The following is a 23,679-nucleotide window of genomic DNA, read 5'->3' as shown; positions in this document are numbered from 1 at the left end:
TTACTGGTGCTATGATACTACATGCTCATTTTGCAGATGAGAAAACTGAGGCACAGAATTAAGATACGATAATTCTGGATTTATGCAGAACAGACTCCAAACTCAGATCTTTAGAACCTCCACACGATGCTGATGTAGTACAAAGAGGAAGAGCTTTGGACTCAAGAATATCTGAGTGTGCCACTTAAATTTGTAGACATTCAGTTTCATCCTCCACAAAATGGATGTAAAAAATAACCTGAAGATGTTACAGCGAATGAGACGGAATGTATAAAAGGATAAACTGCAGAATGCTACATGACTGGTATTTGATACTATGATTTCATCTGCATCAAAACCTGCAATATACACATAGACCCTGGAACACACATAAGCTCATCAAAGTACCATTCAAGATCCTTTTGGATAGTTTTTCATGGCACAGGGCAGTCTCAATCAAGTGTGGCGGTTTGCTTTCGGTTTCAATGCCGATCACTCAGCACCTTGGACAGCGCCCAGAGAGGCTTCTTAGGATACCTACGCAGCATTCTCCTGTGCTTTCTCACTGGCTGCAAGCTACCATTGCTTTGCAATCTGACTCTCGTTAGGGCAACACAAACAGAAACTTCACTTCACCTCCATCCTTACATGCTGCAACTTTGAAAAGCAGGTGTCCACATGGAATCGGGGCTTTCTTTGACCTTCCCTACCAGACCGATACATGTTGATTGACAGCCTGCCACATTCTCTAGGAACTGAAGCTGGTATTTTCATTTAGTCTGCCTACAGGTGAACTGTATATATTTCAGGACTTAGATTTATTCCAGTGAACAAATTCATACTGAAAGCGTAAAACATACCTGCTTATGAACTTTGTGTCTCTTGGTAATGCCAGGTCAGAATATCAGTTTCAAAACCACAACAACAAAACTTTAAAAGGACAATATTAATTTGTGGTGAGGATAGGGAAGGTGAGGAAGGACATAAGGATAACACTGGAAATAACTGCAAGTCTAGCTTAAAGGGGGAAAAAGTCACCAATTTGCCATTTTTATCAATTCACAATGAGAGCAGCCCTAAAGGACAAAGAAAACAGAAGAGGATAAATACAATTTTAGAACTTGCAAGTGGCTTCAAGGTGACCTCATTCTATAAGTGATTCTACTAAGAGCCATTCGTTTGGTGATAGGTTTTGCTTTGTGTTATTATAAGTCATTATCTAAAGATAGCTTTGTTTCATAAGATCAATGTGGAACTGAGAAGGGTTTGCTAAAAATGATGTAGCTACTATAAATTATAGACCCGTCTTATGACAACCCATTCTATTTGCTCCTTAAACATAATTTCAAAATTACAAAGCACGGGTTGCTTATTATGAATGACTTGGTAAGGTACCAGGTCCTTAACTAGATGCCACTAAAAAAGCAATCTGATTCACGATTCTGTTTACACATTGCTCAGTTATTTTTTTAATTTTTTTTTCAACGTTTATTTATTTTTGGGACAGAGAGAGACAGAGCATGAACGGGGAAGGGGCAGAGAGAGAGGGAGACACAGAATCGGAAACAGGCTCCAGGCTCTGAGCCATCAGCCCAGAGCCTGACACGGGGCTCGAACTCACGGACCGCGAGATCGTGACCTGGCTGAAGTCGGACGCTTAACCGACTGTGCCACCCAGGCGCCCCTGCTCAGTTTTTTCAATATGAAAATGTTCTAAGGGTCACTAAACACCTGACTCAAATTCCGTCCTAATACATGGTATTTTGCCCATGCCTACGATTTTCTTTTAAAGTATACCTTTGAAGAACCTTAAAGGAACAGAGACTTCAGATATACACAAAGCTTGCTGTCTGCTAAGGTGGAAGTCATGGCATGGACGGGGGGAACGGCATAGACATTGCAAAACACAAGCCAATAGACACGTTAACTTCTTACCTTTTGGGCCCTGGATTTGCCTGGGTTTTGCAATCTTTTCTTTTTTTGGATTCCTTTTTGGTATCTTTTTTGGCCTCTGGTTCAGATGGGGAGGGAGTTTTGCTCCCTTCAGGGTCTGTATTTGGTAGCAGCCCACTAAGATATGCATGCATTTGTTGACTTTGGAGAGGGGGTGGTCGCATGGGGCATGCACAGAGTGTGGCCAGCCACAGGAGAATCAAGAGCACACACACATGCACAAACAGAAGAAAGAAAAAGAAGGATGCATCAAACAGCAAGAGCAAATGCATTCAAACTAAAATAATAAGCAAAAAAAAAAAAAAAAAAGATGCAAACTTGCATAAGGAAAATCGGAACTGAAAAGAAAATAAGAAATCCAAAACTGTTTCCATGACAAGATGTATAAACCTAACTGTGAATCAAGTGGCAGTCTTACAATATGAAATCCAGACAATGTGTATCATAATTCATGATGATGTTTACCAGGGAGTTTACAAAAACACTTCATTATTTTATAACACTTTCTTATTCAGTAACATATGTAGAATACAGTGTGACAACCCAGAGAATATAATGCAACTTCTCTCTCTCTCTCTTTAAAGAACTCAGTCCAAGAGGCTGTAACAGACAGTCATCAAAGTGTACATATTTATAAAAAGCAGAGTTATGCACAGATACTCCCCAGGTATCAGAGTTTTCATAAATATTTTTTATGTAAATAAAAGGTCATGTGTGGGGCTAGCAAACCTTATAACAATGGGAGGTGATGAAAACCTCGTTGCCTGTTAAATATTCAAACCTACAATGCTATTGTTACCTAGTTCTAAATGTTGAGGTTGTATCTCATCAAACCTCCCAGCACTAGAGAGAGGAAAAGCACCCAACGAATCCCACAGATATTTCAGAGTCCTCTAGCTTGCGAAGATGAAGATAACTGATGGTCTGATTTAAAAGAAATGCAGCATCAACTTTTTCGGGGTTCGGAAGCCACCTAGTTTTTCCTGGATGTGCCTTTCCTGGCTACCAGTTGAGGTGGTGCTCGAGGGAACGCAGGCTTGTCTTTATAGCAACGTGAGGCTACATACATTGGGATAGTAAACTGGCTGTGGCAATGTGGAAATTTATTCCATGTCTTCAGAGCCAAATGGTAATGTTCTTAAATTATTTGCCGCTTTGCATTATTCAGAACATGGATCTTTTCCTCCAGGAGCTGGGCAACGTCTAAAGAACGAGAGTACTTAGTGTGGAGTTAGGAGAACTGATGTTCTGGTCTTGTCTAGAAAACCTATAAAATGAGGGGGTGGGTTACACTGTGATCTCTAAAGTTCCTCCCAGCTCTATGGTTAAACTGTAAGTGTTATGAGTATCTAGCTTCCAGCTTCACCTAGCTGCTTTCAGCTCTTGAAGTGTGCTTGGCTTTCTCCGTCTGCGGGGCATTTGTACACGCTGTTCGTTTTGCCTGGAAGCACTCAACTTCTACATGTGCTTCAGTTCTCAGCCCAATATCTCTTCCTCAGGGACACCCTCCCTGCCGTCCTCACACGCCGTCTGAGCTGTCTTCCTTTATCAAATGCTAGTAAGGAATATTACTCCTTTTTTTCAGAGCCTGGCTCTTCCCGTAACCCTGCCCTTGTTCGGGGCCTTGTTTTGCTCACCATGTACGCTGAACGTATACCAGGGTGCCTGGCACTCAGTAAATAATCACTAAATATTTATGGAACGAATGATACCAACAAGAAAGGTAAACATTTATGAGGCTCTTGCCATGTTCCAGGCATTGTGCTGAGCCCACATGCATCCTCTTAAACACCCCAGGAGGACACTATCATCCCTGTTTTACAGATGAGACAACTGAGGCATGGAGGGTTCAGCTGCCATCCAGCATGTCTGCTAGTAAATGGAGGAGCCACGATTTGAACCTAGATTGTTCTACCTTCAGAGACCACTTTAGAAGTCCTGTTTGCCATTTCTTTTAAGTTTCTTGAACGGAGAGGAAACTAAGACCCGTGTGTTCTTATGTGTGTGTGTGTGTGTGTGTGTGTGTGTGTGTGTATACTACAGAAGGAACAGGAAGGGATACAGAGTTAGAGACAATTCTAAAAGCAGGACAAGTCATACACCATTGCCAGTGCCTTAAAAAAAGATCTTTTTTTTTTTTTTTTTTTTTTTTGAGGAATAACCTCTGGACAAGTGCTTACCTGTTCCCATGGACATGGGACGCACAGAAGGCAAAGCTGTAGTGAAGGAGGGTGGGGTCAATCATGGCGCCATTTTCTGCCCGTTCAAGCAAGTCTCTGAGGTAGCAGAGATGTCGGTGACACCCTCGGACTCCGTTTCGGGCGCAATACTCGTCTAGGACAAACACCTGGCCAGGACTGAACCAGCCCTGTTTGGGGAATAAAGGAGAGACTTTCTTTTAAATACAGGTTTTTTTGTGTTGCTGTTTTGTGTTTTGTTTTGCTTTTTGGAGAGCTGCTACAGTTGGAAGTAACTAGAAAAGGGGGTTTAAAAATTTCGAGAGCCAACACTTGCTGATTTCTTCTAAAGTCCCAGCCACTGTGCTAACCGCCTTGTGTGTGTGCTGGCTCCTTTGACCCTTGGGACAGCACTATGGGGTAGGCCCTGTTTTCCCTGTTGGATGGGTGGGAAACTCAAGGGAAGACATGGAATTTCCCTAGCATCCCAGAACTAGTAAGTGGTGGAGTCCGGATTAGCAGACAGCATGATTCCAGAAACACAATCGCACTCGCTGCTCTAACACTGAACCTTACACCTTCTAAGAATGTTGGGGTGGAGACAGGGTGAGAGCTTGGTTACTGATATGAGAAAACAGTAACATGACGTCTTATATTGGTACTGTGTTTTATACTTGACAAAGAACTTTTGCTGGAGCCCCACAGCAATCCTGTGAGGTAGGCAGGACAGGTGTATCTCCATCTCACAGATGAGGAAACAAATCAGGGCTGTTCAGGGACTCACAAATAATATAAAACAGAAGTAGCCCTGGCTTATTTCACGGCTTCTGCTTTTCCTACTCTGAAGCACTAAAGATTTTAGGATTGGTCGACATACATTTTAGGACTTCATACATTCTTTCCCTCTGAAAGGAAATCTTTTTAAAATTTTATAATGAAGATACTGACCAAACTTTGCAAAGAGAGCATCGCGACTAAGTTTTCAAGTTGTGAACCAGACAGGATACAATTAAACTCCAAGGTGCTTCTTGGGCCCTGGCTTAGCATTTTGCTTTATTTTTTTCCCCTGGCAATTATTTGTTTTCTCATTATTTGCTTGCTGTATGACCAGATGAAACACTGCTATAAAAGAGAATCTGGATGGAATCTCTGATTCAGAGCAGTTGGGAAGCATAATGGCATAGAAATTGCTGCCTCCATGATGCCCTTAAAAAAATAGATGCTCAGGAAGGCTGAGAGACTATCCACTCAAGGTCACCCGTCAGCCAAGCCTGAAAGCAAATCACTTCTTTTGGTTTTGGTACTTTTCCGAAGCAAAAATAAAAATAAAAATAAATAAATAAAAATTAAAAAACCCCACAGGTTTCCCTCACTGTCTGAAAAAGGAACGTTCCCGTGTGAAACCTTTCATAAGCCAAAGTGGTGTATAGTGGAGAAGCAATAATCATTTTGTACAAGCGAAAAATCCTCTTTGAATTCCTTTTGGTTATTGAAAACAAGTACTAATGGAGGTCTTTCGCAAAAGCAAAGTGGCTTAAAGCGAACTTTTCGTTAGTGGGGAGAAACCTGTGAACCAGCTTAGGTGGTATGTTGTAAGCCAGGAATTTAGAATTCTTTGAAATATAAATCTAATTTTACTTTGCGGGTCCTCTCTAAGTCTTTCGAATATTGCTCTCCGCCTTGGGAGAGAAGAGGCAAGAGACAGTGACGGGGGCGGGTGTAGGCCACAGAAGTGCAGAGAGGGAGGCCTCTGCAATACTCTGATCTTGTATCAGTGATCTGGGGAATCTTCGATTGACAACACGCAGCTTAGCAATGCATCCAACGAAAGACGGCATCTTTCCTATTTCAAATTATAAGTTACTGCAGAGGGCGGGAGAGTAGTCGAGGCAGTGGGCTGCCCCTATAGGCAACTTCTTTGCCACTCCATCTGCTACCCCAAATGCTAAATCTTAGAAACAACACTGCTGTGAAAGATTAAAATATATTTTCTACGACTCAGATGACACCAAGTCTTTTGTAGATGCCAAAATAGCTGCTTTGAAAAGAGTTGAAGAAATATCAATTAGGAACTCAGTCGAAGACACAGAAAAATTTATGTATCCCTGCTGGTCGGTCTCCAAAACTAACTGAAAAAAAAAAGATTGTAATAATGAGAAAATGAAATATATAGAGGCAGGAGATAAGGTCCTTTTAATTGCTGTTATGTTCTGAAATTTGGGGATAATGATTAATAGATACAGGTATACAAATGCAGAGGGAAACGATTTTATGCTATTCATAATTAATTGTGGATTTTGGAGCATATTTTTAAGCTTATATGTGATTAATGCGAAGCAAGTTTCAAAATTTCACTTCTGGCTTAATTTTTTAGAGCATTTACTAACTCTTCTTAGTGACGAATCTCTTGGTGAAAAAGAAAATTGTTTTAAAAAATGATGATGTGAAAAAAGTCTTGAAAATAAAACGCTTTAAAAAATTCCTCAAGAGAATAGGAATTATACATAAAAGGGAATTATTTCAGCTCAGCGGCATATTCTTACAACTTTCATGAATGCAATTTATAATTATGTGAATAATCACATAATCATAGGAAACACATTTGGGAAAAATTGCCTTGCAATGCAAGGTAAGCTTTTTTTTTTTTTTTTTTTTTTTTTAAGTCAAAGTGATGTGTTCCTTTCCAATTTGGCAAAGTTCAGATTCTTCTGATGAAGTGATTCTAAACCCGAGATCATCAATGAATCTTTTATGAGACGCAGATTAATAAATTATTCCATATAATCCCGTTTCTGTTTTTAAGACTATTTTATCTACTATTTTTAATAGTTTGGCTCCTGGTTATAGGAAAAAAACCAGAATTTAAAATAAAAAGTAGTAAGAATAGATTGAAGAAATAGCGTGTCATAGGAAAGAAACACATTTCATCATATTTATATTATCGTCAATAATATGTTAACGTTAGTAAATTATATAGTATTATAATATACAGACACATTAACCTTAGTGTGCAGAGTCAGGGATGAGGCTTTTCCTCTTTGTAAAGTCATTTTGTTATGTCCCCTCACCTTTCCCATCTATAAAGTGGGATTCATATCATTTACCTTTAAGAAATGAAGTAACAATTTACGGTTTATAGAAGGAAATAAACCGGGTCTTTTTTAGGCTTCTGAATTTGATTAGTATAAAGCCCAAAATATATCTTCAGGAATCCAATAAAGACAGAATTTTTAAAAAGACATAATAGTTGTCCCTTGAATTTAAATGATTTAAATCTAGGCTCAGAGCAGGATTTCAAGAAATGTTGATGCTCTTGCTGGAGAGCTGGACTTCCAAATGTCTAAAGCACCATAAAAAATTCCCCCAAAGGGTGAAAAATGCTTCAAATACTATGACTAACAAGAAGCCGTCCAAACAAACAAATCCAAACCAGTTTAGCTTCTGAAAAGCGAAGTGACATTTATTTACAAATCATTTTAATTTTTGAAAAATAAACAAAAAGAACACATCCATTTCTGAGACCGAAGCACAGGGTCTTATCATCTGAGAAGGGGAGGGAGGGGGAATCTTAAAGTCTTAAGAAACCGAGGCAATTTTTACAAGTTCTCCACAAGCAGGTGCCAAACTCGATTACCCTCTTGGGAATATTTCTCATGTAGCAGCTGAAAAGGGGGAAGCTTAGATGGGGAGGCTGGGGAATTGGATCTGTCTCTACTGATAACTGCCTCCCGCTCTGTCTTCTTTGGTAAGTAAAACTATCTCAACCCAGGAAATCAAGAACACATTTACCATTGTTAAAGGGGCTCTGTAACAGAGAAAAGAGCTTTTGATATAAAGGTAGAGAAATACCGCATTTAAAAAAAAAATGTTAATCGTGTTTAAACTGCTGTAGACCAAAGAATATACTTGCCAGGCAAGAATAGGAATCATTAAGTCTGTGATCCAAAGTAAGGCGTTGCACCATCTCAAAGAGGGAAGCGTGGTCAAAGTTACAGGGGTTGGAAGAGATAAATTCATCCATGCCATGTTTTTGAGCTCTATCTGCGTCTGTTCATTTATACATGTAGAGAGAGACACAATTTAGAGAAACACATCACATTTTCTTTGACATTTCAAATACACAGGAATTCACTAGGCATTATGAACGCTAGCTGTTTCCCCTTTCCCTCCCACCAACATCCGCAAGATATTCTTTTTACCTCCCATTGTCAACTTGCATCACTTACTGGTGAGTTTATTGCATTTAGGCAAAAATATATTGGCATCAATATGTTTATCAAATGATCACAACTCCAGTGCATTTATGTTGTTCTTTAAAAACTAAGCACACGACCGTAACTTCGCCTGCAATTCACCAAACACTGAAAGCAGATCGGATCTTTGCTTATAAAAGCCTAGTTAGCTTTTTTAGGTTTTTAATAGATTCTGCCATTCCAGTGGTTATATCTAGAGCAATTTCTCTACAATTATTGGGATTATCTGGAAAAAGGGTTATGCTGATTTTCAGCCAAGTGACAATATTTGTATCCTCCCCTTCCAAATCCCCATTGCCAATTTGGTTTCACAAAAGATTTGGGTCCCCGCCCTCCAAAACTAAAAGAAAATAATAATAACAAAAGATTTTCATTGAAACCTGGAGAATAAGTTAAGTGGGAATTTAGTTTGTCATAGCCAAGGTCATTGCCTTATAGTGTGCTTACAATTAGCAAAGCTTATGAAAGAGACAAACAGATTTACTCAGCAAGGGCTATGATCTGCCATTTATTGTGAATTAATAGTCTCAATGTATTCACACTTTTTCTTACAGGGTGAAGGCTGCAAGCAAAACCTCCTAAGGGCTAACTAATTAATCTCAATATGTGTAACTAAAATACTCTATACTCAATCGGCAAAATAACTCAGAATTCAACTCAAGTGAGAACAAGTAAATCCCAGAGAGGTAGGAATGAAGAGCCTACACATTAAAGGAATCAGCTCACTCCACCTCATGTTCACTCACTCTCCTGCTATGCTCACTGCAAAGAAGAAGCATCGTATATCAAATTAAGAAAGAGTTTATTCATCCCCTGGTATGCAATATTCTACCGGAAGGAAGAGGGGGGACCTGCCTGGGACCAGCAATGCTGTCTGGACACGAGGAAAATCAATTTCTGATTGAGAGGGTGTTTGGATAGATTTTCATACATGGCCCTTTATCGCAGGCAGCTTCCCACCCCCCCCCCCCTTCTATGCTTGGGGTATGACTGAAAACTTGAATTTTGGTAGCAGGCTGGCTTTAAGCTGAATATTTCTCATTGCATTATAGATTTGGTGTATCATTCAGACCTAAATCCACGGTATGTCAGATGCTTGCCCTCTTCCTGTTAGATTTTCAAAATCTCTAGTCATTTTTCATAGAAGCAGCAAGTGGTCAGTGTTTGAACGGGATGTGTTGCTTATGCCCTAGACACACAGAAGCAATGGCTTCCAGAAGGCAAGTTGAAGAAAGTGTATTTTAATAGCCAAGTTGCTCCATTAAGATGATAAAACACAAGCTTTTGGAAGGAATATCACCCGCGTGAGAATTATATTAGAGAATCTGAAAGAATTCTCTTTGCTGTGTTAATTGCCTCGGATTTGTCTTCAAGAAAGTGCTTTCAGTGTGAAGTCGGGTGCTTTATCTATGAGGATTCTTTTGTTGGTTGTTTGGGCTCCAAGCTGTATTTCTCCTTTTGACTCAGGATGGCTACTAAGACAGGTGGCCCGAAGTTGATGCTGGGGAAAAAGCTAGCTGCTTCTAGACTATGTCTGTGTGGGATTCCTCTGGCCCGAGGCAAGCGTCTTAAACCTGCTCCAACTTTAAATCTCCGCCCCCACCCCCACCCCTGCAGGAGGGCAAACCTGTAATCCAGGTGCCACCTTTCCATCCCTCAGGACAGATGATGCCCTCCCACCCCCTTCGGGTCAGTCCCAGGTCACTTTAGTCGAGGCAAAATAACAGCGGAGCCCACTAATTGCTCATCCTTATAAAAAGCCTCACCCATCTCGTGCCTCCCAATTTTAACAGAGAGATGAGGCATTTTGGCTAGCACCAGCTTCTTGCTCTCGGATTTCTCAGAAGAGGCTGCAAGCTGACAAATCGGCCCGGGGGCCTTACTTTGCCAGTTTGGCTCGGCTATTTTACTGCTCTTCCATTAGGATGGCGGAACCGGTCATTTAGCTCGGAGAGAAGGGGGCTCTTTCGTAGCTGTTAAATGTAGGACACAGGTCTCAAGTCTCTTCTTCTTTATTTGTCGAACCTCTTGAAAACTTTGCGATGAACTATTTCACCTTGCCGCCTGCCCACTCAGGAAATGCATCTGAAAAGGCAACTTGGCTCCTCCGTGGAGACCTGGATCCGGATCCTACTCCCCGCCTCCCCGATACATCACAATACAGCTTCACCGGGCTAAGTCCTGGCTTAGAGTACATCTAAAGACCAATTTTGCCTTCACTTATGTTTTAAAGGAGGCTTACAGAAAAATATGCTTAAAATCAGCCTGTTTTCCTTCTCAGAAAGCCACTCTGTCAACATAAAAATCCCTTTTCCCTTCTTCCTTTCTTTCCTCTCTCTCTCTCTCTCTCTCTCTCTGTCCACATGGAGATGAGCCTGGGACTCCTTTAGAAGGTCTGGACTCTAGTTCGAGCTCTATTTTTAAAGAGCTGAGAGATCCCAGCTTGTTGATCTCTGAGACTCAGTTTCCTTGGGCGTAAAATGAGCCGGATTTTCACTGCCCTTGCTGAGGTCACCTAAGCTCTTTGCACACCGTCTACATGTATAAGATAGAGCCTAACACAATGGGAGTTTCCAGCAGGTAAAACGAACAGCCTCTGGATTTTGCTTACTCAAAATCATCATTTACCCAGATTTAGCCTCTTGAGTTGTTGGTTCCAACCACTCAACAGCGCTTGAAAGGGGGACTGTCTACCATGAAATCTTTGAGAGTCTCGCTGAGCTTATTTTCTTCAGAAAAAGAGGAGTGGGGTGGGGAGGGGAGCAGGAACACTATTTTAAGGTGTCAGGGGAAGGGGTCTGATTTTTCAGCTCTGTCCCAGCAGGGATTGGGTACTTTTGTTCTCTGCTATATTCCCAGCACCTAGAACAAGCATCTCTCAGTACCTGGTACACAGCAGGCACTCGAGACATAGGTGTTAAAATAATGAATTTATTTCATCAAAATAAATAAAGTCACTCCTTCAACAAATATTTTCTATTTCTTGATTTAACGAAATGGTGATATACTAAATTCAGTGCAAACAGTTTATCTGAGCTAGGGTAACAGGTGGTTAAGTGGGTGGGCTTAAGGGGTCACAAAGACTGAATTTGAGGCTAGCCCTGCCATTACTAGGGATGTGACAGTGACGCAGACTGATTAGTGTTTCTGAGTGTCCTCCTCGTGTGTAAATGGAGAATAGTGTTTGAGTCTATGGGGGGAAGGTTGCTGAGAGGTTCTGCTGAGAAGTACCTGGGCAGCTGGCACACAGTAAGTGCTCAATAAACCTTAGCTATGAGTGGGCAAATTTCTTAGTGCTCCTGAAGCCAGCTTGATCAAAGTTTTCAGCGAGCCAAGGATGTCTCTGTATTTATGGCTAGTGTTAGTTACAGGTTGTTTCTTAAACCATATTGCTTCTAGGAAGCTGGGAGCCTTCCCAGTCTCTCTGCATTGTACTTCTCCTCTGCCCCTGCACAACGAATTCGCACGTCCTATCTCTGTGTTTTTGCTGGTTTACGTTCCAATTTTCCTGTGGTCAGAACACCCACATACAAGTTGAATCCCTTGCTAGATAATATGTTCCTTGAGGGCAAGTTTCTGATCTGTTCTTTCCCCCGCCAGCTCTCAGAGGAGGCAGGTCCTGAGGAGGTGTTTATTAACTGACTTATTCTGACACTTCCATCCCAGGAAACTTCCCATTGACTTTATTAAGGAGTCACACACATGGGGATTCAGATGGCATCTTGCAAATCCAAAAGTGGGAACATGTGCTGTTCGGGGGAAAAAAAATCTTATAGAAGGAAACAGAATTCTAGGTGCAGGTGTCTTTGGATACCATTCAGATTGTCTGCCTGTGTCTCCATACATGTCTAGGACCATATGCATTACATATGTTGTCTATTTTAAAATAAAACACTGCAGTGGTCCAGCTGTTCCAAATTCTGTTTCAAAGAACTTGTGGGTGCTTCCCAAGCAACACCATATAGTCATTCTTGCACTGCCCCAGTCTGTTCTCCTACAGTGCTGAACATTACAAAATAGATGCTCCTCGCAACTCCATTTTCCCCTGTACAAACAATTGGAACTGGTCGATTAAAGCAAAAAGAAAAGTCCAATGCTGCCGTTAGCAAGGGGAAAACAGCCCGGAGCAAAATATGAGAAAGTTACTTCCTGAATTCAGGACACCTCGGGATCGCTTCCTTTGCCAATGTTTGCCTTGTGTCAGGAGAATGAAAATGAATTCAAACAGGGTAAGCAAAACAGAATCAGGAGGCTAAAGTGGCGGCTGAAATCTCCAATGATGTTTGCATTATCTCGTGCTTTGGGAGATACATACCAATGCTCTTTTTCACTAATACGTGGGTTTTTTGTTTTTTGTTTTTTAAGAAATCAAGGATTGGCCGCATTTTAAGAACGGACTTCGACCTTTTCCAGACCTGGTTGAACGGTTCCTAAGTTTTCCTTGGTCTGCAAGGGCTCCAAACATCCTAAAAACTCGCCGTGTAATTTTATAGGCTCTGCAGGTAGGGCATAATTCAACACATCTTCCAAACAATGCTACTTGTGTTCCTTCTGGGGTTTAACTGCATAAAGATTTTGAAGTCCTATATAGCATGGGCCTAGAGATGACTTCAGACTAATCTTCGGCGAATAAAGTTGATATACCTGAGCTACATTAAGAAACTTCAAGCACTATTAATGGCATCCATGACACAAAAGCAGGCTGATGGACACAAAGACTTCTGGAAGGCAAGTACACTTTCAAGTGGAAACTAATCAAAACTTTACCCCAAGTTTGCTCAGAAACAATTTGGTTGGGCATTTAAGGAATGTTGGGAAAATTCTGGCTCCTAAAGTGATATGATTATGTGGATTTTATACTCTCATTTAATCTACTTCATTAAAATCCAAGTGACGTCACTAATTGGTGACCCTACTGGCGATGTTGTTCTTTGATCATGATGCCTGGGTTTATTTCATGTTTGATATCTGTTTCCTTTTTCTTCCTTACAATGGAAAACATATATTTTTCATGATCTCTTGGTTTAATAACAAGCATATGTATGTGATCTTGTTTCAGACATACCATTTTTTAGATAAGTTTGCAATAATGTCTACCGAATAAAGGTAATTTTCTTGGACTAATGCAGCTTTCAAACCTTCATTTTATTGAGATTTTCCTATTATTCTAACAGCCAAGGGAATGAAGACAAAAGGTCATCTCTCTTTTTATTTTGTAATATTACATTTTGGAACATTTCATACGCTAGGAGAAAAAAAAGTCTGCCGTTGAAAATAATTATTGTATTGTTAATAAATTGTCTGAGAGAGGCTCCTTTCTCTAATGAATTCCTTTTATAATAAGCTAAAGGTAGCTGCTTTATCGCTGAAATTTCGAGCACAGTTATAGCTGTTGTTACTCCTGATGGATGCTAAAGGCAAGAGAATAGCTAATGTGACTCTAAAGTCATTGTGAACCCCAACTGCAAATTAAAAGGTGACTTTGTATCTTTCTTATATGGAAAATGTGTGCTTGTCATATCTGCTTGACAGTACAAGAGTGAATGTATGGTTTGGACAATAACGAACAATGACAGTAGTCAACCTCATCAGAAGACATGAAATAGAGAAATGACAATGATTGATGGCAGCTGGCTGTTTACAGATTTTTCTAGAAGAGTTTTTCTTGGCATGATCAAGTAACGAGGGGATGTTGTGCCCTGACTGAGCTCTGCATAGCAAGCAAAAGATTGGTCTTCCCATGCCTGCTGCCCTTGAGAAACAACTTAATTCCTTCATGGTCCCCTTGACTCAGTCAAGCTAACTTGCATGGCCAAGAGAGCACGGCTTCTCAGGAGCTATGAAGGCCCACACTGCACTTTGCAAAAATCTTGACTTTAAAACTACTATGGCAGTATACTTAAGGGGATAAACATGTGATGTTTATTTCAAGTTAATTTTTATAATTCTTTATAAGACAGTTGCTTTGAGTAAAAAGCATAGTAGAGATTTTGTCCATGATCTCAAAATGAATAAATAAATGATCTGTAATTTCCCCTGCTGTAGTTATTACATTTTCAGTGAATTTACAGAGTGCTTGATGACGTCTTTATGTTCCCTGTGACATGAGCAAAAATAAACTTTCTGTGGTTGGCTAATTAATAACGTATCTTACTGTAAATCACTGTATGACATGAGTGTGCTCAGCTGATTAATGAATAATACATTTTAAATGTGCCTGAAACACTTAACAAAGAAATGAACCCTCATTTAACATGCACTATGTAGATACTATCATGGTGTTGGGAAAATTTTTGACCTAATTGAGGGAGTCTATTCTTTTTTAAAAAGTCATTTACTTTTGCAATGAGAAGGAAAGTGATTTACAGTGTGGTTTGGGGTCATGCGAATTAATTTGGCATTGAGTTAATTCTTTAATATTGCATTCCTGCAACGTAGCAACTGCAAGTTGACAATATAAGAAGATACAGCAAAACTCTCAGTGATAAAACTATAGAAAGGAATAAAGGCAAATGACTATTTGGAAATCTACTAGGATAGCAATGCGTTGTTGTGCAAATATATGTAAATTCGCTCAGAACAGAATTCATTCAATCATCTATTCATCCATCCTTTCTTTCATTCTTTAAAAAAAAAGTAGAGCAAAATCCTAAATTCCCGCTATATTCACATTCTACGGTAAGCTTTTAAAATGCCTCATCAGACATTCAAAGTAAAGTAAAGTAAAGTTAAATTAAGTATCTGCTTGGAGTGGTGAAAAAAAAAATCTGTCTGCTAGCCAGGGGTACATTTATGCAAAACAAAAGAAAAAAAGAAAGAGAGGGGTAAAGAAAGCAAATTAAAGAAACAGAAAGAATTAGAAGAAAGTACTGTTATTAAATGGGCAGGAGAAATGATATGACCTACGGTTTCTAAATCAGCATTCAGAATACTCAAGTACATATTTGCCTGCTCTCTTGACTGATTTATCTATTTCCTTCTAAGGTCAAGTCTTCCCTCAACACATTGGGTGGACAGCTTTGCCTTCTATGAATAAAAGAATTGTAGATTCTCTTTCATCAGTAACTCAGCAAAGAGAAAGGTTTTTGTAAGTTTTAAAGTTTCTTTTTTCTCTTACAGGTGTATATTAAGAGAAATTAATACAAATACAAATGATGTCAAAACAGTTATTGCTATCCTTGTTCTTGGGGGTGGGGTGGCTGGTGGAGAGACATTCGAGACCAGAGGTCCAAACCCTCTGGGGGGGGGGGTTGTGATTCAGAAGCTTTTGTGAATCAACTATATGGACTCAATCACGTCCTTAATTTCCTGTTTTTGTGTGTGGCAGTCCCATGTATTAGAGCTCTCCTTTCAAAGTGAATCCTCTTGTGGGTCTTACTTGGATCACACCCTCAAGTCAAGTACAACGACCTCTTTAGTGTTCAAATAATGCATTTACTTTATCAATTGTATTCTGCACTTTCTTGAAATCTTGTTCAGCTAACCTTTTTGGGTCTCCTACCCCACCTTTCTATTTGTTACGGTATCCACGGCTACCGCCCCACAGGTACCGCTGACCGTTCTAATCTTTGGAATGGGAGAGGAGAAACACCACATTATCAGAGTGCAAAATGATCTGTTTTCAGGCATTAAGCAGTCAGGTAGCTGTAAATTCCATGAAGCAAAGGCATTATTTGCCATTTTGCTGTGATGCTAATTAATATTCTTGGAATGAAAAAAATCAGGAGATGTTAATGGTTGGCTTTACTCAGAGGATCATTTGATGCCAATATGAAAGCCAAGGAGAGGAGGCAATTATGCACACATCACATGCATCCTAGTTTCGGTATGGAAGCTTACATTTCAAACCTAAGGTCAGGAAAATAACATGAAAAGTTTTACTACAAAGTCTAGACATGAGGGAGATTTAAGAGGATAGGGAGGAAGCACATTGCAGGTGTCAGATAATCTAGTCTGATTATCTGAGCTGTGCTAGCTATAGGGGAACACTTACCCTTCAGTCCAGCTAGAAGTTAGCAGGGTAAGAAGGAACAAACCAGAATAACATAAAGACTAGCAACAAGGCTCAGGAAAGCAGACAGGAGTTCTAACCTAGCAGCTAAAGTTCTTGGGTTTGAGCAAAGATTGAACAAGAAAACGTAAATGATACAAAATAAAAACAAAAACCAAAATCAACCCTCCCTCCCAAACCAACAGTTACCAAGACCCCACTAACTGTTGAAGGCTGTTAGGGTGATAGCAAAAATAGAACAGTTCTCAAAAACATCCAACTTTGGGGATGTATGATGTGATTAACAGTTATTAGTTGAGAAACAGACATTAAAATGAGACTCATTTCAAGTGATATATCAAGTAATCATTGACCAAAGAGCAAAGCTTAAAATCCCCCCTCCCTCCACCCCACATGAGAACGGAGGTACCGATTGTTACTGTTCCTCTAACACAGACTGGACAGGAATCAGGTGTCTCAATGAGAGGCCACTTGGTGTAATAAAATGTGGCAACCCTCAACAACAGATTTGGACGTAGTTTCCAAGGTGAGCAATATTGGCCTTCAAAATTGGAACATTGCACATATTGATTCAAAAACATTGGACAGCTAGCCACTGACTTCATTTCTTCACGTTGTAACCAAAATGAAAGGGGAAAAATTAAATCAACGACAACACACACCAAAAAAACCACAAAAGAACAAAAAAGTTTTAAAGTTTGGTGGAACCCTCCCCAGATCATTGTAGAGTCACATACAAACGAATGAATAGCAGGATCTATTTTTTTCTTCGGTTTTTACAATTCCATGGAAATACTCCACTCCACTCTTTCTTAGACGTGTCTTTTCATTTTGAAATTGCAAAAAATAAAAACTGTACCCAGAAGTCTGTCAAACTGAATTTAGAAAGACCCAAATAAACTCATAATTACTCCCAAGCTTCCCAAACTGTAAGATGTTCTATTCTCAAGTTACCCTTGAGCAGACAGCGACATGACAAGACTGGAGTGTTTATTTTTCTCTACCCAAAAAAACCTCTCCCATTTTTCCATAGCTTCCCTTTGCCAAGTAATACTAATAAAGTGATTACAAAGTTAACTCGCTCGAACGTTGTTCCTAAAAATTATTCACTTGCAAGAATGGCAAATATTTTGAACAGATATTGGATTTGATGAACTGTGTACAGAATTAGGTATTTAACAATGACCCTTACCTTTTGGAAGTCAAGGAAACCTTTTTAAAATGCAATACTTGATTGGTTTTACTCATTTTGTTCCAGAACCGGTGCCTGAATGTTTGCGACGTGACAATTTAGACTGAGAGCCAAATATCAGGGAAGGATCAAAGTTTGCTACTCAGTACTATGCTGTGATTGTTTTTCATTTTTCTAGAACCTTGCTTAGTAGTGCCAGGTGACCAACCTGTCCCAGTTTGCCCAGGACCAACGAATATCTGGGGACACAGAACTTTCAGAGCTAAAACCAGGGAAGTCGTGGGCGAATCTGGGTAAGGCGGTAACCCTAAGTATGAATCGACAATGTGAGTATGACTGCTACCCATAGATCAGGCCCGATCTGTTTCATAGTGATGGTTTGAAATTAACAAACTAAGTGTAGCTGTAAAGTAATTGTGACATAATCCCCATTTTGTGGCAGATTCCACTAAAAATTATGATATATTCTCCAACCCCCAGCCAGTTTTTGGTTGTTATGCATAACTACTCAGTGGCAGTACTACAGAATGTAAAGTTCCTTATTCCTTTTTTTTTTTTTTTTAATCTTTAGCATTGTTGTTATATACCCCTCACTGCAAATGCTCAGGTGTGGTGCAAAAGGCTGGGTCGGTTAAAATCCTGACTGGATTCCTTTGCTAAATTATGGGAAAAGAAGCCTCACTTGCTGGTACTCTGGCTGCAGTTTTTATTAAGTGCCTAACCTAGCGATAGAAAGAATCTGGAGGGGTGCTGAGCGTCTGTTTTAGTAGTAAGGGAACTATGGGATTATTGGGTTCGACACTGTTGGATTGAAGCTCCGGGTAAGGACTATCATTTATCAGAGGGTCATCGTATACAGTTGTGCATATTGGGCACCGCACAACTCAACAGGCACCATTCACGTTTTTGTCTGTGTGCAAAGAGACTGAGGAAGTGCACAATCTGCATGGATGAATGTGGTTGCTTTGTTCTTACAGAACCTGGAGGTGTAGTAGGGCCTCACACCCTTTGGAGAACCCCTGTTCCTAACAGTGATTAAGAAGACACTAGAGAAGGTGGTTCTGCCACAAGGTACGGACAAATTCCAGAGGCATGAATTACGTTACGTTCTCACATATCTCTCAGTCTACCTCCCATGCTCTCTAGGGATGATATTACCTATTAGCTCCCATGCTTACCTAGGGATGATATTACCCATATTCTAACCCTTAGAATTTTGCTTTGGATTCTCCATTTAATACAAGTTCCCTATGTCAACTAGGGTGGTGACATACATCAAACTCCTGTGCAATCAATTAAATCTTCCTGCTGATGCCTAATGACTAGCACTCTAATTTTCTTGCTAAATGAATCTTACCCACAGAGGAAAATCTAATCAAGAGCCCCTGCATATTTCCATGAGGAGACACTCATTGCCTCTTCAGCAGCCTCCATTGGTGGTCTTTTTTTTTTTTTTTCTTTTCAATCAGTACCTGGTTTCCATTTAATTTTACTCCTGAATTCCTTCCTCTTTCCTACCCTAGTGAGGAAAAAATGAGGCTAATCACAAATGAAGCAGTGATTTCTTGATCTGGGCAGATGATAGAACATAAACACTGAAAGGTAGGTGAAATGACTTCAGAAGAAATTGAGATTCTTTGGAAATAAAACCAGCATTTTCCAAATACCACTGAATTTAGATACACGTTCTATGAGGTTGATTTGGATGGTGATTACAATTAGAAATTTTCTCCCCTGATGTGCGCACAATTCTATTTCAGAGGAACATGATAGGATGTGTTGTTTCTAAATTTATTAAAATGGAGCCTGTCAGGCAGGGTGAAAGGAAGGATTCCATCACGGAGTGTTTCTTTAAAACAAAGTAAATAAGAATTGGGTATGCTTGATCTCAAATCATGACTAAACCCAGAGAAAGAGATGTTGCCTTCTCTCTTTATTGATCTCAGATAAACTTAAGTGTCACAAATGTTAGAGAAAACAAGAAGAGAGTGGGGAAGATGGTGGTGGTTACGTTCAGGAGGGCTGTCCCTTACCCCAATGTCCTTCCTCAACTTCGTCCTCCTTCTTTCAGGGTTTTCTGTATGGAAACCCATAGTGATGGTGTGATTATCCATAATGTTCCATGGATAATACATCTTTCTTTAAGAAACCATTGGTACTGGACAGGAATTCCTTGGAGCACCTGATGGATAGTGTTTCTCATCCAAAAAGAGTTTTTGTTTGTTTTTGCCATAAGCAACAGTGTTACAAGAACACAGAAATGGACATGGCAGTGGAATCTATCAGGAAAGAAAATTCACCTCTCTTTAGCTGTGTAGCTGTAAAATCATTTGAATCATATGCATATTTTGCTTAAGAGTGACAGGGAGAGATTATGTAGAACCACTGCCTTGAAGGCCAAGTTTCTGCTGTGGGCTTTTGCACCTGCTTTCCTGTCTGCTGGGAAGGTATTTTTGAGCTGACTTCCTATCATTTGGGCTTGAGTTCAGATCATCTCTCTCTACCCAGTCACCACTGCATTATATTCTCTTTGTATTTTTCAATGTCTGCAACTATCTTATTTATTTTTTTGATTTGTGTGCTGGGATGCAGGTATCCTGAGAGCAGGGACCTCGTCTGCCTTCCTCATTTGTATGTCTCCTGGCCTGGATGGTTGTCTCTGTGAACTAGACTGAGTAGGTTCCATGCTAAAGTAAGGAATCATCATGATGATTGCTGAAAATGACTTGTACCTGAGTGATCCCTGAATGACTTGATATTCGGGGTATGGCACAACTCTCTATTTATAGTTGATGTTTGTAACTAAAATGAATTACTTTATTTGGTGCTTTATATTTCCAGTGTTTCCATTGCCTTTGTTTTAATAAATGTCTCCAAGTGCATGCTGGATTTCACCTTGCCTCATATATAAGAAGTGTTGGGAGAGGGAAAAAAAATCTCCTAAGTAGCAAAAAGTTATGACAAAAGGGCAAGATGTTAAAATGGATACAGAGGTAAGAGGAAAAGGAACTGGAAAATGAACCAGCAACATTTAAAGAAACAGCTTCATTGCTGGGTCCTCATATATTTGCTCAGAATGGGATTTTAGGTACCATTTTTTTTTTTGTTTTGTTTTTTCCACTGCATGTGATAATGTCATCATTTATTTTTAAATGGTTCTAAGCTGCAGCTTTAAATTTACTTCAAATCAAGCCCTATTTTAAAATTACTTTTAATAGGAAGAAATGAGTCAAGGACGTACATAACCTACTATATTTGAAGGACTCAAACAAATACAAGCCTGGCTGTGAATTCCAAACTCTCACCAAAACAAAGAGATAAAAATATACCTAAAATATATTTTCCTCTGTTTAGTCCTTGGGGGGAAATGTCAAGTATTGCACTTTAAAATTACTTTCATCTAACATTTTAGTTCCAACTTTTTCCCCCTGAATTAATCTTTTTTTTTTTCCCCCAGCAAACATAATTTTATGAATCCTTAACATTAAAAAAACTAGATTTTCTAATTCAACTTTGGAAAATTTGCTTTCCTCTACAGAGCTATTTTTAACAAATGGCATATTTACTTACAAAATTGGGAGATGGGGGCGTCCAGCTGAGGCACGTTCCCTCCCTTAGCGTTGAGTTTCTGGACTTGGGTCGGGGGCACTGGCTTATGTGACTGCCCAGTGGCCCGATACATGGCTTGGACCCACAAGATCCGATCTTGTTCGTCATCACTTGCAAATATCACGGTGTCTCCTTCTTTGACTGCATTAAAGAAGGCTCGGCCACCCTCTAACCCTGGAATAAAAGGGAATAAACACTACTAAGCTGAGCCACCATGTTCTGGGCAGAACCGCGCCCAAGAAAGGCCATTTCTACTGCTTTTCCTCGGGCCAGAGAAGGGAGGAGCAGTTTATCGGACTCTAAGATGGGAAGTCTGATACCCACTTGGCCACAGAGTGAAGCCATAATGTTAAAGAGACATTCTGAGACTGGCTCTTGTCTCTGTCTTTGTCTTCCTAGGGACAGAAGTGTCAAGCAGGCTGCCTACTGGTTGGGTAGATATCTGCCTATAAACATACTATTATTTTTCTTATCTTTGGAAACAAACAAACCACCACCACCACCACCACCACCAAAAAACCATCTCTTGACCCCACCTCTCCCTTCGGTTACTCCAATTATTCTCTTCACAACATAAGGGCAATCTGTACCCTGGGTTCTTTTTCTTTTTCTTTTTTTCTTTTTTCTTTTAAATTTACATCCAAGTTAGTTAGCATATGGTGCAACAATGATTTCAGGAGTAGATTCCTTGATGCCCCTTACCCGTTTAGCCCATCCTCCCCGACACACCCCCTCCAGCAATCCTCTGTTTGTTCTCTATATTTAAGAGTCTCTTATGTTTTGTCCCCCTCCCTGTTTTTATATTATTCTTGCTTCCCTTCCCTTGTGTTCATCTGTTTTGTATCTTAAAGTCCTCATATGAGTGAAGTCATATGATTATTTGTCTTTCTCTGACTAATTTTGTTAGCGTAATATCCTCTAGTTACATCCACGTAGTTGCAAATGGCAAGATTTCATTCTTTTTGATTGCCGAGTAATACTCCGTTGTATATATATCACATCTTCTTTATCCATTCATCTGTCGATGGACATTAGGCTCTTTCCATACTTTGGCTATTGTTGATAGTGCTGCTATAAACACTGGGGTGCATGTGCCCCTTCGAAACAGCATACCTGTATCCCTTGGGTAAATATCTAGTAGTGCAATTGCTAGGTATTAGGGTAGTTCTATTTTTAATTTTTTGAGGAACCTCCATACTGTTTTCCAGAGTGGCTGCACCAGCTTGCATTCCCACCAACCATGCAAAAGAGATCCTCTTTCTCCGCATCCTTGCCAACATCTGTTGTTTCCTGAGTTGTTAATGTTAGCCATACTGACCGTGGGTTCTTAAATTGTAGCCCACATGTGAATCCTGTGGGCATCTTGTTAGAAGGCAGCTTCTGATTTGGTAGGTCTGGGGCAGGAGCCTGAGATCCTGTATTCCTAACAAGCTCCCAGAGGATGGATGGTGTTGATCTGAGGACCACACCATCAGTAACAAAAGTCTTTCTCCTCCCATTCAGCTTTAAAGCTTCTCCAATAAGGCTGCTGCCCCATGGAAACTTGTCAAGGTCACCAATGACTTCCACATCACTGAATCCAAAGATCAGTTCAGAGTCTACATTTTATTCTATCCATCGACATATCAGCCACACTTGACACTCTATGCTCTTTGAAACGCTTTCTCCACTTGGTTCCAAGTCTCCCAATTTCCTCCTTCCTCCCTGACTGCTGCTTGTCAGTCTTGTTTGCTGGCTTCTCTTCCTCCTCCTGACTGGTGAATGGTGTAGCATCCTGGCGTTGAGTCCTTGGACCTCTTCTCCTCTTCCTCAATGATGCCTTCCAGTCTTAACACCATGAATATGCTCATGGTCCCTACATTTCTATCTTCACCCTGGACCGCTCCTGTGAACTGCAGACCTGGACATCTAATGGTTTCCTTGACTTCTTCACATGGATATCTGATAGACACTAGACACCCCAAGCTTATCATATGCAACAGTGAACTCCTGGTCTTTCTCCCAAACTCTTCTCCATCTCAGTAAAGCTGAGCTCCCCCTCTAGCTGTTCAAGCCCTCAACCTTGGGATCCTTTCTGACTCCTCATTTTCTCGCACTACCCACTTCCAATGGAATTCTGATGGCTCGGCCTTCAGAACATTATACCAAAATCTGACCCCTTCCTCCACCTCCAGGGCTTTCACTCTGGATCTAGTCATGCTCATCTCTCACCTGGGCTATTTTAATAGCCTCCCACCTTATCTGCCCTGCCTCATCCTCACTCCCTATAGTCGATTATCAATGGCAGCCAGAGTAATCAGTTTAGCGAGAGTTGAGTCATGTCACTCGTCTGCTCAAAACCAGCCAGTTGCTCCTCATTTTGCTCAAAGGAAAAGTCTAGGTTCTGACAAGGCCTTCAAGGCTCCACTAATTGACCCACCACTACATCTACCCTTGTCTCCTCCTCCTCCTCCTCCTCCTCCTCCTCCTCCTCCTCCTCTATCCTTAGTGCAGACATGCACGTTC

The 23,679-nt window shown here is 40.3% G+C and overlaps 1 protein-coding gene across 17 annotated transcripts in view; it reads right to left on the bottom strand.

Moving 5' to 3' along the window:
- Positions 1-23,679, bottom strand: part of CADPS (calcium dependent secretion activator) — a 474,516-nt gene that overhangs the window by 133,863 nt on the left and 316,974 nt on the right. For 11 of the 17 annotated variants that reach the window (XM_053219142.1, XM_053219145.1, XM_027039150.2 and 8 more), the window contains exons 11-14: positions 21,136-21,348; positions 8,020-8,156; positions 4,113-4,300; positions 1,915-2,073 (exon numbers count right to left, since the gene is read on the bottom strand). In XM_053219142.1, the coding sequence (XP_053075117.1) occupies positions 1,915-2,073; positions 4,113-4,300; positions 8,020-8,156; positions 21,136-21,348 (697 nt within the window). The remainder of the gene's footprint in view (positions 1-1,914; positions 2,074-4,112; positions 4,301-8,019; positions 8,157-21,135; positions 21,349-23,679) is intronic. The other 6 variants (XM_027039151.2, XM_027039155.2, XM_053219143.1 and 3 more) reach the window with 1 other exon arrangement.

The sequence above is a fragment of the Acinonyx jubatus genome, chromosome A2 (genome assembly GCF_027475565.1).
Source record: "Acinonyx jubatus isolate Ajub_Pintada_27869175 chromosome A2, VMU_Ajub_asm_v1.0, whole genome shotgun sequence".
In the NCBI taxonomy this organism is placed as follows: Eukaryota; Metazoa; Chordata; class Mammalia; order Carnivora; family Felidae; genus Acinonyx; species Acinonyx jubatus.
Note: the sequence above shows the minus strand (reverse complement) of the source record. Positions and strands in the feature narration are given on the sequence as shown.